The following is a 15,825-nucleotide window of genomic DNA, read 5'->3' on the forward strand; positions in this document are numbered from 1 at the left end:
ACATAAAATATGGAAATAATAATCGACATGCAGATTAAAGCTTCATTCATATTTCCTCATTAATGCACCATAGTTTGTGACCATTCTATTCATAATAATAAAATGTCAAGTTAGAAAAGTTAGATAGAACTAACTAGAACTGTGTGTAATTTTTCCCAATATATCGTTTTACATATTTTATTATTCAAGCGAGTTAATATTCTTGGTAATAAATCAGAACTATTTCACATTATTGAAATAAAGGTTTGAAACTAAAGCTTTTCTTTTTTGGGGGGAAATACAATGGATTAGATAGATTCCTCTTCACATTCCTGTTTCTTCTCTTCCCAGCCGCAGCCTTGGTGTAAACAAACACACACAAACAAACACACACACACGCACGCACACAAACACACTCATATACACACTCATTTCCAGTTAACCCATGTGAGCACGGGATACGACCTGCAGGTATAACAGAACTCAGACTTTCAACTTGGGCTGTGATTCAATCCATTCACATCTTATCCTCGGAACCAGAGTGATTCACAAAGGCTGGAGTTTAATTCCCTGGAACAAACTGAGCTCTACACGCACTACACTCATTCCCACGTATCATCTGAGCAACGTCTGATAAACTTCACTTTTTTTCGTGACCACAGCGATGATGAGGACGGCGGTCAGAGAGACGAGTGCGTTGCCCCGAGCTCCGGTGAGAGTTTGGACGGCGGGTATCTGCGGTTGATCTTTGGTTCGCACCACCTGATTAACACATGTGACTACGGGTGTTTTGTTTTAATGGCAGTGTACCCACAAATAGGTGCAAGGCGGGCGTCTGCTCCACAGAGGAAGAAGAACCTCGATCTGCCCGGCCACCCAAGTTCACAGGATGTGGACTAATACTCGACAGCGAGGAATTCCACTCCCCAGAGATAACCAGGGCCCGGGGATGAGCCTGGACGGCACCCAAAGGTCTGTCAGTGGTTAATGCTAACTGACAGGAAGGTCCAACAGTAAGAGCAACAGGAAGAGGAAACCCCCCCCCCCCCCACTCCTCTACACAACATCCTGGATGGACGGCCAATGTGTGACTAGATATTCTCAGACACTGTGCACACTTCTCTGCGTCTGTCCTCCTGCCTGGCAGCTGCTATTCACACGGAAAACGATCAGCGTTAGCATTAGTAACTCAAAAAGCATCTATGTTCCAGCTTCTGTGTGCACGGCGGCCCGGGAAAGTGAGGTTGTCATGGTGACAGTTTGTCTTGAACACTTGTGAAACAGCCTGTCTGGTGTGTTGCTTGTTTGTTGTTGTTGCCTCGCCGCATCACATCCCAGTTATTCAAGAGACAGGTCAGTGGGAGGAGCCCGGCGTGGGTTCCAGCCCGGTTCCACCTTGTGTGCAGAGCCATATTTAGGTCTGACTTCTTATTTTAAGTCCTCTAGTCATCGGATGGTCAGCGTGTGTCCTCCCAGACGCCCTGAGTCACTCATGATGCCAGTTCCTTTCTGTGGGAAAGCTGTGCCGTGTGTGCAGAGCCCCCCCCCCCCCCGAGCGCTCTTTGCTCATAAACAGTCGGAGCGATGCCTGTGATGTAAAATAAACTAGCTGCCACAACATGTCGTCGCTACCGTTAACTGGCGTGAAAACAGAAACCGCGCTGCCAGATGAAAGGGCAGCAGCGGGTCCCAGCACTGCTGCGCATGAGGGATAATCTCAGGGCTCGGTCTGAGTTTATGAGGTCAAGAGCTGGAGGTTTGAACATCAGAGGAACTGTGTCACCGGGGGGGTGACGTCGCAAAGCTGGTGTTTCCCCGGATGAGCGAGCGAGCTTCATCGATTTGATCCCACTGCAGCACGAGTAAAAACCCCATTCATTTTCTGAATAGAGATTTTAATTATCAGCCGTAATATTTTAACCATCCGAGGTAGACTTGCCGTAAGCTATGATCTTATATGTTCCTGTAGAAGCCACAAGTCTGTAAAGGATTTTAAGAAAATCTTGTTTTATTCGGGATATCGAGGAGAGGTACTACATCACCCACAATCCTCAGGTGTAGTAGTGGTGGCTGTCATTAGGGTTAGGGTTGGAGCTTCCTGTTATCACGGAAAGTTTTGCCACAGCCATGAGAATCGTGAGTGATTGGATCATTAACCAAAACATTTCATTCCATCATCACAGAACGAACGCTATTTTAAACGTCCAAATAGTGAAGAATCACGACAACAAGGTTAAATTCAAGATGCACCTCGAAATCGCTGAAAGGATCATTTACAATGGTTTATGTAAAGTTCTTTCACTCTACAATAATTATGTATTCAGTCTTACACTTTTGTTTTTGTTTCCTCCAATAGTTTTTTGCATTGGATGAAATATTCTATGGTCACGGGCTATAGTTTATGAAGCTTTTATAAAAATCTTTTGAAATGTCAATGGGAAAAATGAACAGGAGATTTAGAAAGACACAAAAATGACTTTGCTGTCTTCTAGCTCCAAAAGATGTATTTCATATGCTTTAGGTCTCGTCCCCTCGAATGAAGCTTTTGGCTGAATATCTCTAAATTAATCTCCTGAGATCTTGACCCTGAGTTCTCACTGTCAGACGAAAGTATTTTCTTTTCTTTGCACACTCTCCGACGAAACAAGGCAACTCTATTAATTTGATTGTGTTACTTTCTAAATCGCGAATTCACAATCATTGGTTTGACTGGGGTCTTTCTGTGTGGAGTTCCCATGTTCTCTCCTCGGCCCAAAGACACACACATTGGACTCAGAAACCGACTGTAGGTCTGAACTTGAGTGTGAATGGGTGTTTGTGTGTGAAACACTGGTGACCTGTCCAGGGTGTCTCGCCCAAATATATCAGCCGGGATTGGCTTCAGCTCCCCCCCGACCCTCAAGAGAATAACTGTTAGCTTATATAGATGATGGATGGATGTGTATTAAACTTATCCTACACACCACAAATAGGAAAGCGATCAAAACCATGAATGCTGGTTTCCAGTTTGACATTTTAGTGACCTTGCTTTGTGCTGTGTCTGTCCAGAAAATACATGTCTGAGCTGCTGCTGTTGAAATGAACTCTGAAAAAAAAAGTTAGCCGGTGACTGGACGAGCTCTCTTGTGCAATGAAGACTTTGTGAGTCTCGGTGGTTCAGGAGGACGGTTGATGTCATCGGGACGTGAGCCGTGTTTGTGGAGGTCACTGTCTATAAATATCCTACCCTGGGTGTTCCTCCTCTGTCTTTTCTCACACACAGTTTGTTAAAAACCTTTTTCACGTCAGATACTTACCGCCTCTTGATCATGAGTCTATTTCACATCCTCCTCTGTCTGCTCTGCTCTATCTATCTGCATTCCTCCCTGCAAGTTGTGTCTCTCTCTCTCTCTCTCTGAGGCACACATGCATTCACGGGCCTATTCGCTTGAGTTTCTCATTTCCTGTTTGGGGTGTGTACCCGATCCCTTGTTCTCGTGCCCGGTGCACATGAAACGCTCGTGCTGCTCAAAAGTCAGTGAGAGAGACAGAGAGAATATAAACGAGGGGATGATGGCAGGAGAGGAGATGTGGACGGGAGGAGAATCAGGCTGAGGACAGGGGATGGAAAAATCCTGACTGATGTCAAGAGGAAAACCAAAGGAAAGAGGAGGGGGAAACAGAAAGTGGTTGATTATAATAATATATACAGATACGACCACATAAGGCTTGTGCCATGCTATGCTGCACGCTCGTTTTTCATCCTAATCTATGTTTTGAAGGAATCCAGGCTGCTTTCCCTCCCCATGGCAATTAGCTTTTATTGATTATAATTATCTGTTTAGCCGGCCCATTTTCTAAATTTCCCTTAACAAGCCGGTGGTGCCAGTCGATCGGAGGGGGGGGGGGGTGCTGCAGGCTATGAGCTCTTAAAAACCTCCCGTATAGTCTGTCTCACATTTCCACCATCGAGAACTGATTCCACTCGTGTGTGGGCTTCAGGTATGGAGCTGCGGTTTCACTGGCTACTGCGAGTATCCTTATTGTATTAGTCCATGAGTCAAAACTGCCTGTTTGATTGGAAAGTTTTCCGAGAGGAAGCCACAGGGCAGAAAAAACACACACAGCAGCCCATAGGATGTAAAACCAGACACTGCTTTTTATTATTCAAGTTACAGTGCTGAAGTAAAAAGGAACGTAAATGATGGGGGGGGGGATGGTGGAGTCATTTGAGACCGTGGAATAAAAAAGTTCCCTTTTGTTTTAATCCAGAAAAACAACATGAATCAACAAATCAATCTGAACTTTATCTACATCGCAGATTTCAAACCAATCAGATGCATTTAAAGCTGCTTTTACAGGTGATTGAAAGATCAAAGGATTGACATTTACAGACTAATGCAGTAACAACAATAGATACAAATAAATGAATAACTGATAAATGATAAAAAAATACATATTAATATAAAACCCACATGAAGACTAAATTGGTGGGAGTGTAAGGTTTATGCGTGCATGTCAATAGAAACAGACCATCAATGTTTTTTATGAAATTATGGATAAATACAAGCAAAACACATATTTGGTCATTATATTCCACTATAAAATATATCAAATTTTATTAGATTAAATAACTTTTCACTTATAAGTACATTTACAAGTTCAGGAACTTTGTCTTAAACGTGCAGAAAGTAAGAAAACATTTTTTTAGAAACAAACGATTGTGTTTATCTGGTTTAGAATCTCATAAAAATCCTATGTGGTCGACTGCAGCTGTTTCCATTTCAGGCCCAGAGGTCAGAAACCTGACTTTATACTTAAAACAGCCCCACAGGAGATGTAAACAGACGCTACACAAAATATATACACAATCGCTTTCTATACGCTGCTCCAGTCCCCACCCATAACCACCGTGGTTACAAGGCCAAGAAACACAGGAGCGGAGCAGAGGAGGTTTTAGTGGGGAAGGTGAAGCCAGTAGCAGGTATGCATCACGTTCCTTTTTCCATTTGCTTCATATTTCCAGCTCCTCACCCCCCCCCCCCCCCCCCCCCCCGGTGAACATGTGATGTGTCACTGCAGGAGGTGGATTTACACATGAACTGATCAACACGAGGCTCCACGGCTGGAGGAGACACTTTCTTAACGCTGAGCAATCTGCGGATGACTCAGAAACCATATCAGCGAGAGAGAGAGAGAGATGCCAGTGAGCGAGCACAAGCAAGATAGAGGGAATTAAGAAAAGAGGAGGAAGGGTGGAGCTCCGGAGGATGACTTTCTTCTTCACTTATCTTTAATTTCGCTTGAAGTCCTTTGCCCTGCCTGCTAGAAAAACATATGGTTCAAATAAGCGCCCCCCCCCCCCCCCCCCCGACAGACCCCCTGAAGTCCAGCTCTCATTAGTGAATTATTTGGACTGAGTGGAGCAGAGGAGGAGGAGGAAACAAGACTGCGGCCAAGTCAGACATGACGGGTGAAGGGATGGAGGGAACTCAGAGATTAGAGTGTGGTGTTCAAAACACTGTGTCACCGTCCTGCATGCTCCGGGATAATAAATAGCAATAAGGTCTGGATCAGGACTGTGTAACACACACTCGGCTCTGAGGCCTCATCGCTCATTGGCTCGCGGCCCTGGAATGTCACTCACATTCTCCCTGACCTTCATCCGTCCCTTTCTCTGGGTGCTCGTATATCTCCGCGCTCGTCCATTTGTGTTTGCTTTAACTTTCTCAGGACCCCTCCGAAGCCCACGCTCACGCAGCGTACACCCGAGAGGACGGCGATTTCCCTCCTCCGAGCTCCCAGCAGGCCCGAGTTTCTCTCCCTCTCTCCCTCCCTCCCTCCCACTCTGTCTCTCCCACTCACTGTCTGCGTTTACTCTCATGTGGGGCCGAGGCAGTAACGTCAGCTCGTTCACAGTCAATCTCATCCTGTGTGTTTTTCTTCTTCTTCCTCCCTTCCAAGATCTATTATAGTAAAACCATCACGGAACTAGATGTTTTAGGGCTCAGACGAAGAGGCGAGTCATAGGTAATCTTGCAATAAGGGAAAGTGAACTCACTCTCTGGGGTTAGTGAGAGCTCGACAGGGGTCGACGTGACTCAGCCGGCTGTTTGGCCTCTTACTCTTCACTGCGGCGTGTTGCTTGTGAGTCAGGGCGGCAGACTGGACGGGCCTGGATCCTCCGTGTCACATGCGTCTCTCCGACGTCTCCTACTCTCTTGAACTTCTAACCCTAACCTTCAAAAACCCAAACACACCAAACCACAAGACGATTCCTCAGAGCGTTGACTTTTCCTCGTCCCTCTCCTGACTCCACTGGCCCACAGTAGTTTTCTTTTTTTTAACCCTCTGGTGAAGGAGAGATGTTTCTTCTTGGTTGTGTTTGTGCTTAACTGTTGCGTGATGTTGGTTCTACCCAGTTGTGTGAGGCAGGGGTGCGTCAGATGCCATGTGTGAGTGACTAAAGTTGTAGAGACGTGCACCTGTGCCATGTTTGTCCCCTCGTGAGGTTTGATGAGGACGACTTTGCTGTGTTCCGGGCGGGGGGAAACTGGCCTGGAGGCATCTGGAAGAAACCCAACCTGTACTCTCCTCTCACATGAGCTCACATTTTAATTGGTTGGACATTTATTACCACTCAGTCACAGAAGCAGACACCCGAGGACAAACTATTATTACTAACAAATAAAGTCATTACTTGGCTTTGACATGGACCACTTACCTAATTATCGGCTAATGATTCACTTGCAAATCATTACTCACAATCTGAACATTTTTCTGGTTAACCTCACAAATGGAACTCCCTCGATCAGCAGCTTCATTGAAATCATTTCTGCTCAATCGCACGAGTAGTTACTGCAGCGACGAGTCTATACTGCCCCCTGCTGGTCAGTGAACCTAAAGAGCTCAGATGGAAATATTCATACTTGATATTTTAATAATTATAATAATAAGTTGTGAAAGCGACATTATCAGTGACTCTCATACACACTTTTATTGAACGTTGATTATAGGAGATTGTATAAATATGTATTAACAGCAGAAGGCTGTAATTGAACCTGATGTATTAAGATGATGACAATTATAATAACAGTATATATGATAATAATAATAATAAATAAACAATTTATTTGTACAGCACCTTTAATACAAGAAATGCAGCTCGAAGTGATTTAAATACACTACGAATAAATATAAACGTGTTAATATGTATTTCATAAAAGAGAAAAGACTTTAAGTAACATTAGAACATGTTAAAATAACACTTAAAAGAAAAGGAAATAAAAATACATGTAAAAACGAAGAAAGAGATACAAACAATTTAAGTTAAAGCTGAAGTACAGAGAGATGTTTTAAGTTTTCTTTTAAAGATGTTTACTCAAGTAGCTTATCTAATAATAATAATAAAAATAACAAAAATAACAAAAATTTCTAGGACTGCAAAGCAGCACTGAGCGGCCCGAGCACATGCATTTTGAAGTGTTGCATGCGTTTTGCCTGAAAAAAATAAATAATGAATGAGGAAATATTGACACATAGAGCTGTTCAGGCTTGGACTCTGATCATGAGACAGAAGTTTGGTGGTGATGGGACAATATACAGTGGAGTTTTGACAACATTGTCTTTAATCTATGACAACTGACACTGCAGGAGTGGAGTTGTTTGTTGACGGCTCAGCATCAAAGGATTCATGGTCCATGTGTGGCCGAGATACAGTATCTCGTGTTTTAATGGCGTTTTTCAAATTGCACCTGTATACTTTTTTGTTTGTCTGGTCATGATACACATGTGTATCCATTTTTGTGAAGATCGGTCAATGTGAACACGTTCCATGGGTCTCAGTGGGCATCGTTGAGCCATTTTGCGAAGCCTATTGAAATTCCGCCAGAATACGTCAATTTTCACCACTTTCAGTTTTCTGCAAATTTAGGTAAGAATTTTAGCATGTTGAAGCCCTCAAAAAGCCAATTCATTTGCCTGAATAATAATAATAATAATCCTTAAAATTTCAATAGGGCCTCCCACTCTCTGTCAGTGCTCGGCCCCTAATGATAAATAAACTAATTATTTGTACAGCACCTTTAATACAAGAAATGTAGCTCACAGTGCTTTACATAGACTACAGACAAATATAAACGTGTTAATATGTAGTTCATAAAAGAGAAAAGACTATAAGTAACATTAGAACATGTTAAAATTACACTGATAGGAAAAGGAAATGAAAATAAATGAAAAAAACGAGGAAAGAAGGAAAGTGATAAAAAATTATAAAGTTAAAGGCTGAAGTAGTGAGAATGTTTTAAGTTTTCTTCTAAAGACGTTTACTCAACTAGGTTATCTAATAGAAATAATTGAATAATTACTTACATTAGTAGTTATTTATTGTTAATATTAATATGAACACTTTTATAATATAATAATGCAATTAATATTATTATTATTAGAAAGACTCAACTAAATCCTTTGTGTGTATTTATTATCTGCATTGATATGTCCTTGTATTTTTTCAAGTTAATAATAACTGTTTTATTAATATTTTAAAATATCTATTTCCTCGCGCATCGTCACATTCTTATTTTTTTGAAAAAAACAGACTTCGCGACCTTTACGACAGTTCGGCCAATGGCGCACGGATCGACGTACGGCAGCGAGAAGAAGATGGCGGAGGGTGGTAACGATGCGGAGCTGCTCAAGGAGAAGGCGAATAAGTTCTTTAAAGGTAATTTGTGGAGCTTGTCAGGTCGGTGGCTTGTGTCGGTGGTCTTCTACGGACACGGGTGTGACCGTGAACCGGGGGGAGGGTCGCGGTCGTGTGACGTCAAGCTCCAAACCGGAGCCGGGAGCTAACGTCAGGCTAAGCTAGGCTATGCTAGCTGTAAACCCCATTCATTGGATTAGCTGCGGAAGCTAAGCGCTAAAGCTGCGGTGTTGACGCACGCTGTGCCCATGTGCCCCACACACCTGCCGGGGGTTCGATTCCCTCCGAATCCGGGGCGACATTTTGTTCCTCGTGGATTTGTGTAGATTTGTGTAGATTTTCTGCAAAAATGCAACACATAGAAATTGACTAGAAACGTGTGAGCATCAGCAGCAAGGCTCCTGATGCTCACTGTTTATGATTATCAGGCACTTTTCTGTCCCCCCCTCCATTATTATTCATGATCCTGGATTGTTCTCATCTTTTATGATATGATATCATTTTGTGAAATACTGATTCAAAGTCGTATTTTATTTTAGAGACGAGTGATTTGACCTGTAACTTGATTTAAGCACATTTCAGCCCCAGGGACACACAGAGACTTTCATATCGTGACGTAATGAGTGAAGCTTCCTGTACAGTGAACTTTGACTGGTTTCTAAATGACATAACCAGGTGTGTCACAGATGCCTGTGAAAACAAGGAGTGTCTGATTTGAATTCCTTCTGATTGACGGATTCCTGCTCAGAAATCAGAAGCATGGCAAAGTTAGTTATTCTGCCATAATCATGTGGAGCAAATCAGGTCAAACTAGACAAAACTGTGCCACGAGTTGTGTGTTTGCTGTTTTTATTGTCACGCTATCACAAACTCTGGAATGTGGATTGTTTATTAAGACAAGTAGGGCTGGAAATATGCAAAAAATTAAATCAGTAAGGACAAATATTATCATTGATTATCATAATTAATGTTTTTATTCCTTTCAACTTCAAAGGCTGATCTTTGATCCAGTGAAACAGCACAAGATGATAAACACTCGCTTGCACCGTAGAAGCCTTATCGATTTTGTTTTATTGCCTTTTTTATTAGGAGGACATACAGACCAGTTTATCATCCGTCCATAAAGTTGTTGTAACTAAATTATTGTATTAAAATCAGATCAAGAACCAAGTGGATGGAAAACCAACCTTGTGGATTGATTTAAAGCATCAACATGAGTTCATAACCATATTATCTTTATTTTATTTTTAAACTAAAAGCTCTATTTATTCAGCAAGTTATTATAATTACGTTCTGTGTTTTGTAAACAATAGAAAATGTAAAATTTCATATGTTCCTCTGCAATGAAGTTTTACTTGTGTTGAGTGGGAATAATAATAGCAGGGCTGCTCACTGGGAACCAGACTAGACTAGACAGCGGTTTACCCTGGGTGCACTGGGTTAGCAGTGGTTACATCCTCACAGTTTGCTCGCTAATGGGATCAAAGTATGATTTTCACTGTCTCATAACTTCCCCCTGGAGCCAAAATATTGTGTTACCAAACTCTTGATACGGTAACTTGAGCCCAAATGTCATCTGTGGTTTTGTCCGCTGTAACATCCTGATGAAGCAAAACTGTTGTTCCTGGACTCACCGATCCAGGAGGGAAGATAACAAATGAAAGTCAGTGTTATACGGTTTATGTTTAATGTATAAAGTCCTTTTGATTTAATAAAGTGTCATGATTATTCAATTTCAAACGTAGAAGACCAGACACATGATACAATAACCAAGACTGATGTCCTCATTGTGTCTCTTATGAAAACAGACGCTAATTTGACTCCCACTGTTTGAACACTATTCAACGAACTGAGCCCTGATTTTTTAATCTTGTGGTATTTCCCTTTTCAGATAAAGACTATGACAATGCTATCAAGTACTACTCGGAGGCCTTGGAGGTCAATCCATCCAGCGCCGTCTACTACAGCAACCGCAGCCTGGCCTACCTGCGCACCGAGTGCTATGGCTACGCCCTGGCAGATGCCACCAAGGCCCTGGAGATAGACAAGAACTACATCAAGGGCTACTACCGCCGCGCCACCTCCAACATGGCACTGGGCAAGTTCAAGGCAGCACTCAAGGACTACGAGACGGTGAGATGTGTTGCTTTCGTGTCTATTAGTGTCAGGGCGCTTTAAGCTGCCATATGGAGTGAAACAAGCACATATAGAACAGCTATACATGTGTTTGCCTGCATTTTTCTCTCAGGAAAAGAGTTCCCTTGCTCCATCTGTCGGTCTGTCACCAGGAGTTAGGCTCCTCATGTTGCCTTAACAGCCCAAAATAGGGATTATCCTTAAATCCAGCCATGATGCCAATTAGATCCGGTGTATAGGCTCTCAGACCGCAGATAATTTAATGTCTATTGTCGTGCATGATGTTCTCATAACGGGCAATTTAAATATACCAGGGCTGTGGCAACAAAGAGCTCTGAAGCTCAGCCGTCGCAATTTATTGCCCAAACTCGAACAAGCACCATGACGACAAAAAATGAGTTAATCCTCATGGAGCTCCGAGAGGCTGGAACAAGATTCATATGTATTTATAGAATCTTACTGAAACTATATATGACATATAGTTTGTTCACATGTTTATTCAAGGACAGGGTGGGACTGTATTTAACTGTTGTACAGTATCACACACAGCAAGTTATTTAAACTCCAGCAGAAACTTTGCATAATTTAGAAATGTCATATTTAAACTACTGTTATTAACTTTACGTTAAATTCTCTGCTTTGATCTGTTTGTTTAATTAAATTAACCCGTTTGTTCACTTTGTGACTTTCTCTTCTCTCGCTCTGCTCACAGGTAGTAAGGGTTCGACCAAATGACAAGGATGCGAAGATGAAGTTTCAGGAATGTAATAAGATTGTGAAACAAAAGGCTTTTGAAAGAGCCATCGCCAGCGATGAGATAAGAAAATCTGTTGTTGACTCTCTGGACATTGAAAACATGAGTAAGTTTCATTTTTTTACTGGACAAATGCATAAAAATAAGTTATTTTCTAATCAAAGACGTAATAATTCATGTGAAACAGGAGCTAGGGATAACATAACGTATAAAGTAATCTATTTTCTTTACCTTGATTCTCACTTTGACATTAATGTGACCTTGTGTTGCAGCGATTGAGGACGACTACGTCGGCCCCAAACTGGATGATGGTAAGATCACATCTCAGTTCATGACTGAGATGATGGATTGGTTCAAAGACCAGAAGAAACTGCACAGAAAGTGTGCTTATCAGGTAAACGTGGTCATGTGACACACAGGATGCTCAGAGGGAATCGAACCTGCAGCTGTAAATTAAACTGTTTTTTTGTGCTCTTTCAGATTTTGATCCAAGTTAAAGATCTTCTCTCGAAGCTACCAAGTCTCATTGAGAACTCATTAAAAGAGGTGAGCAGCACTTTGCTTATTATCACTAGTGAAGTAAATTAAAGTTACAGTAATTCAAGAAAACTAAGTGGAACAATGAAATACTTTTATTCTCTGATTACCACGTATTTGATTTTTCACATCAGCCAGAATATAAGATTTTAATAATTTAACTTTTTCTGTTTCTCTTTGCCACAGACAGAAAAAATGACTATTTGTGGCGACACCCACGGGCAATACTACGATCTCCTCAACATCTTCAAGTTGAACGGCTTACCCTCAGAGACCAACATTTACGTATCCTTCCTAAAACATCTGGTGTTAGATTTGGGTTCAATGTAGTTCTACGACTTGTTTCATGTCATTTTTATATCTATTACAAAAAAAAAACTCCGAAAGCACTGAATCCTTAACCACAGAACTCAGCTGTTCAACGGGGACTTCGTGGATCGTGGCTCTTTCTCCGTTGAAGTCATTCTCACCCTCTTCGGTTTCAAGTTGCTTTACCCCGATAACTTCTTCTTGCTCAGGGGTGAGAACACGCTCTCTGTGCCTCTGTATAAGTCTGTGGATGCATGTTTATCATCCACACATGTCCTGTCCATGTTATATTAATGTGTCACAACTAAGGTGTTATCATAAAGGTCTATGAACAATACTGCAATTTGTTCAATCGGAAACATACATCATACAATAACCCGGCTTGTACCTGCAGGTAACCATGAGACCGACAACATGAACCAGATGTACGGATTCGAAGGGGAGGTCAAGGCCAAGTACACAGCCCAGATGTTCCAGCTGTTCAGCGAGGTCTTCCAGTGGCTGCCTCTGGCTCAGTGCATCAACAGCAAAATACTGGTGAGCAGTGGAAGAGATGTGCAACTTACAAGTTCTGGGGGTTTTAACTTTACCTGCCAGGGCAAATTGTTTAGATATCTTGATTCTAAATTTGAAGTTACTGAAGTTTGTGTTTGTTGTTCTTTGTATAATAGAACAACAGCTATAATTTAGCTGAATCTTGATGATGTTTTTTGTGTTGGTTTGATGTTTTTTTCCGTTTCACACGCACTCCTAACAACACTGTCCCTCTCAGGTTATGCATGGGGGGCTGTTCAGTGAAGATGGCGTCACATTGGACGACCTCAGGAAGATTGAAAGGAACCGACAGCCTCCTGACTCAGGTAGCGTCTGACTCTAAATCCAGTGTAATCACTTTAAAACTCGCTCTATGGAAACAAAACAACATCTTCATCCTTCCTCCTCTTTCCCACAGGTCCCATGTGTGACCTCCTCTGGTCCGATCCACAGCCTCAGGTTAGTTTTCACCCACTCAAGATTCTACACTTGTTTATTTCATCGTCTCCACCTCTTATGTTTTGGTTAAGAATTAGCTTGACCACTTATCTCTCTCTCTCTCTTGCAGAATGGCCGATCGGTCAGCAAGCGAGGTGTGAGCTGTCAGTTCGGGCCCGACGTGACCGAGCGCTTCCTGGAACAGAACAAGCTCGACTTCATCGTGCGTAGTCATGAGGTCAAGGGAGAAGGCTACGAGATCACTCACTCAGGGAAGTGCATCACCGTGTTCTCAGCGCCCAACTACTGGTACGTGCTGGTTTCGGCTCACCTAGAAGTGTTGACTCGGCTTTAATTGCAGCGGTTCACTAACATGGTCGTGTGATATGTTCCTCCAGTGATCAGATGGCAAACAAAGGAGCGTATATCCACCTCAGGGGATCAGACCTCAAGCCAGAATTTCACCAGTTCACTGCTGTGGTCAGTATAAAGTTCTCCAGTCAAAGATTGGTCCTGTTTATACAATTTTGTTGTCATTTCCATAATAATAATATATCAGTTAAACAACCACTGACTTGTACTTTAAGAAATTAACATTACAACAATGACTAATTTTGCAAATCGTTTAAAACCAATTGTTAAAGTTTGATCTAATGTTCTTCTTCTGCAGCCTCATCCGAATGTTAAGCCCATGGCGTACGCCAACTCGCTAATGCAGATGGGGATGATGTAGACGCTGATCCGTGTGTGACACTGACGACCTCCCATCTGACCCCAACCATCCCGGCCTCCTCACTCCCTCCAGTGCTCGGACATGCTCTCATCCATGCTTAGCCTCTGGGATCCCTCTCCCTGACAAACCTCCGCTAGTTGTATGCTGAAAAAAAACCCTGTGGTGTAGTTGAGATGGGGAGAGATCACTCGTACCAGCCCGGCCCCAGTTCAGAACTGGGCACGTCGATCATGTTATCTGTTTAAAAAAAAATACGGTTTCCATTGTTATTAGTCTGTTCACGAGTTCCATAACCGGGTAAAGACACCGGCCGTGAGATTTCCAGACGAGTCTCCTCAGAGCTGCTTGGTTTTTAAATATTCGACACACTCAGCAGATGGGATCAAGTAGAGAGTTCGTACCAAAGATCTGTGATTAAAGATGATTGTTCAGTTTGTACCATGAGCGTCTTGTGACTCTGAAAACCAGCGTTACACAGCGAAGAGCAGCATGGGGATCAGTGTTTCTCAAACCATCCTGCAGTATGTCAGTCATTACAAATGAAGATTACGTGTGTGATCCCAGTCTGTCACTTGTGTCTCTGGGTGAACTCTTAACGGTGCTGTTTGCCAGTAGTGGTGTAATTAGCTGGTTCCGTCATATAGCTGGTAACTTTTCTGTTTGCACCGCTTCCTGCCGAGGAAGATTTTGCTGCTCATCATGTTTTCATCCCCGACCGTCATGGTGCCACTCGCCCGGCAGCTCCTGCACACTCTACTCTCCAAACGTTGGTGTAACACTGATGGCACTCGACCCCTGGTAACTTCTGACCCCCCCCCACTACCACCACAACCATCACCACCGTTCTCTGGATGTCTTCAGTTCACAAACGTCCAAAATGCAACCCTGTCTTGAAACGCACAGCTGCATTGTCCAACGGCCCTCAACTTTTTAGATAAAGAAATACACCGACGTGTATGTATATATACTGTATCATTTAAAGATTCCGTGTAATGTTTGGAGAAAAATATTGAATAAAAAAATCCAGTCCTGTGATTTTAGAAACAAGCTGGTATCTTTATTTATGTTGGTCCATATTGTCTTTGTTTGTTTTGTAGTTCTGTGTTCTCTGTGGATTAGAATTTATCTGTACATCTGATTCTTGTGAACACATTTGCTCAAGAACGCCATCAAGGAATTTCTTTAGATTTGGAACAAACGTTTAGCATCAACAAGATTTTAAGGTCAAAGGTCAAGAACATTGTGACATCGCAAAATGTAGTTTCTGCCTTGTGAATAAAATTTACTTGGAATTAGGCATAGTGAAATGAGACCATCCTTTTTTATATCATAAAAATCACAAGTGGATTTATTTTATATGGATGTATGATAAATTATATCCAGGATTATCAGTATTTAATATAAATTCACTGTACATTCTTATGAGTAATTTTTTAACAACTTTAGTGAATAGAATTATGAAATTTTTGTTAATGAACATGCTTTCACCAAACTAAAATACAGTTACAATTTAATACAATTTTTACCATTTTTATTTTTAACCCAATCCTATTATTTTCTTTTCTGCTTTTTATCTTTATTACAACTTATTTTAACAGTTTTTTAAAAAACTTATTTAATTTATTTGTTATTTTCATTTTTAACCCAATCCTCCTGTTATTTTATTGCTTCCTTTTTATCTATTAAAACTTCTTTCTCTTCTTTTCTCTCTTTTCGCATTGTTTA

At 41.8% G+C, this 15,825-nt stretch overlaps 1 protein-coding gene across 1 annotated transcript; it reads left to right on the top strand.

Moving 5' to 3' along the window:
* Nucleotides 1-8,583: 8,583 nt before the first annotated feature.
* Nucleotides 8,584-15,397, top strand: ppp5c (protein phosphatase 5, catalytic subunit). Its single transcript, XM_061072827.1, has 13 exons — nt 8,584-8,680; nt 10,551-10,792; nt 11,508-11,655; nt 11,822-11,943; nt 12,030-12,095; nt 12,273-12,371; nt 12,501-12,606; nt 12,790-12,932; nt 13,168-13,255; nt 13,348-13,388; nt 13,498-13,676; nt 13,766-13,847; nt 14,038-15,397. Exons 1-13 carry the CDS (start codon nt 8,584-8,586, stop codon nt 14,098-14,100), a joined length of 1,476 nt encoding a protein of 491 aa, XP_060928810.1. The 3' UTR covers nt 14,101-15,397.
* The last annotated feature ends 428 nt before the right edge of the window (nt 15,398-15,825 follow it).

This window comes from Limanda limanda, chromosome 6, assembly GCF_963576545.1.
Source record: "Limanda limanda chromosome 6, fLimLim1.1, whole genome shotgun sequence".
NCBI classification, from domain to species: Eukaryota; Metazoa; Chordata; class Actinopteri; order Pleuronectiformes; family Pleuronectidae; genus Limanda; species Limanda limanda.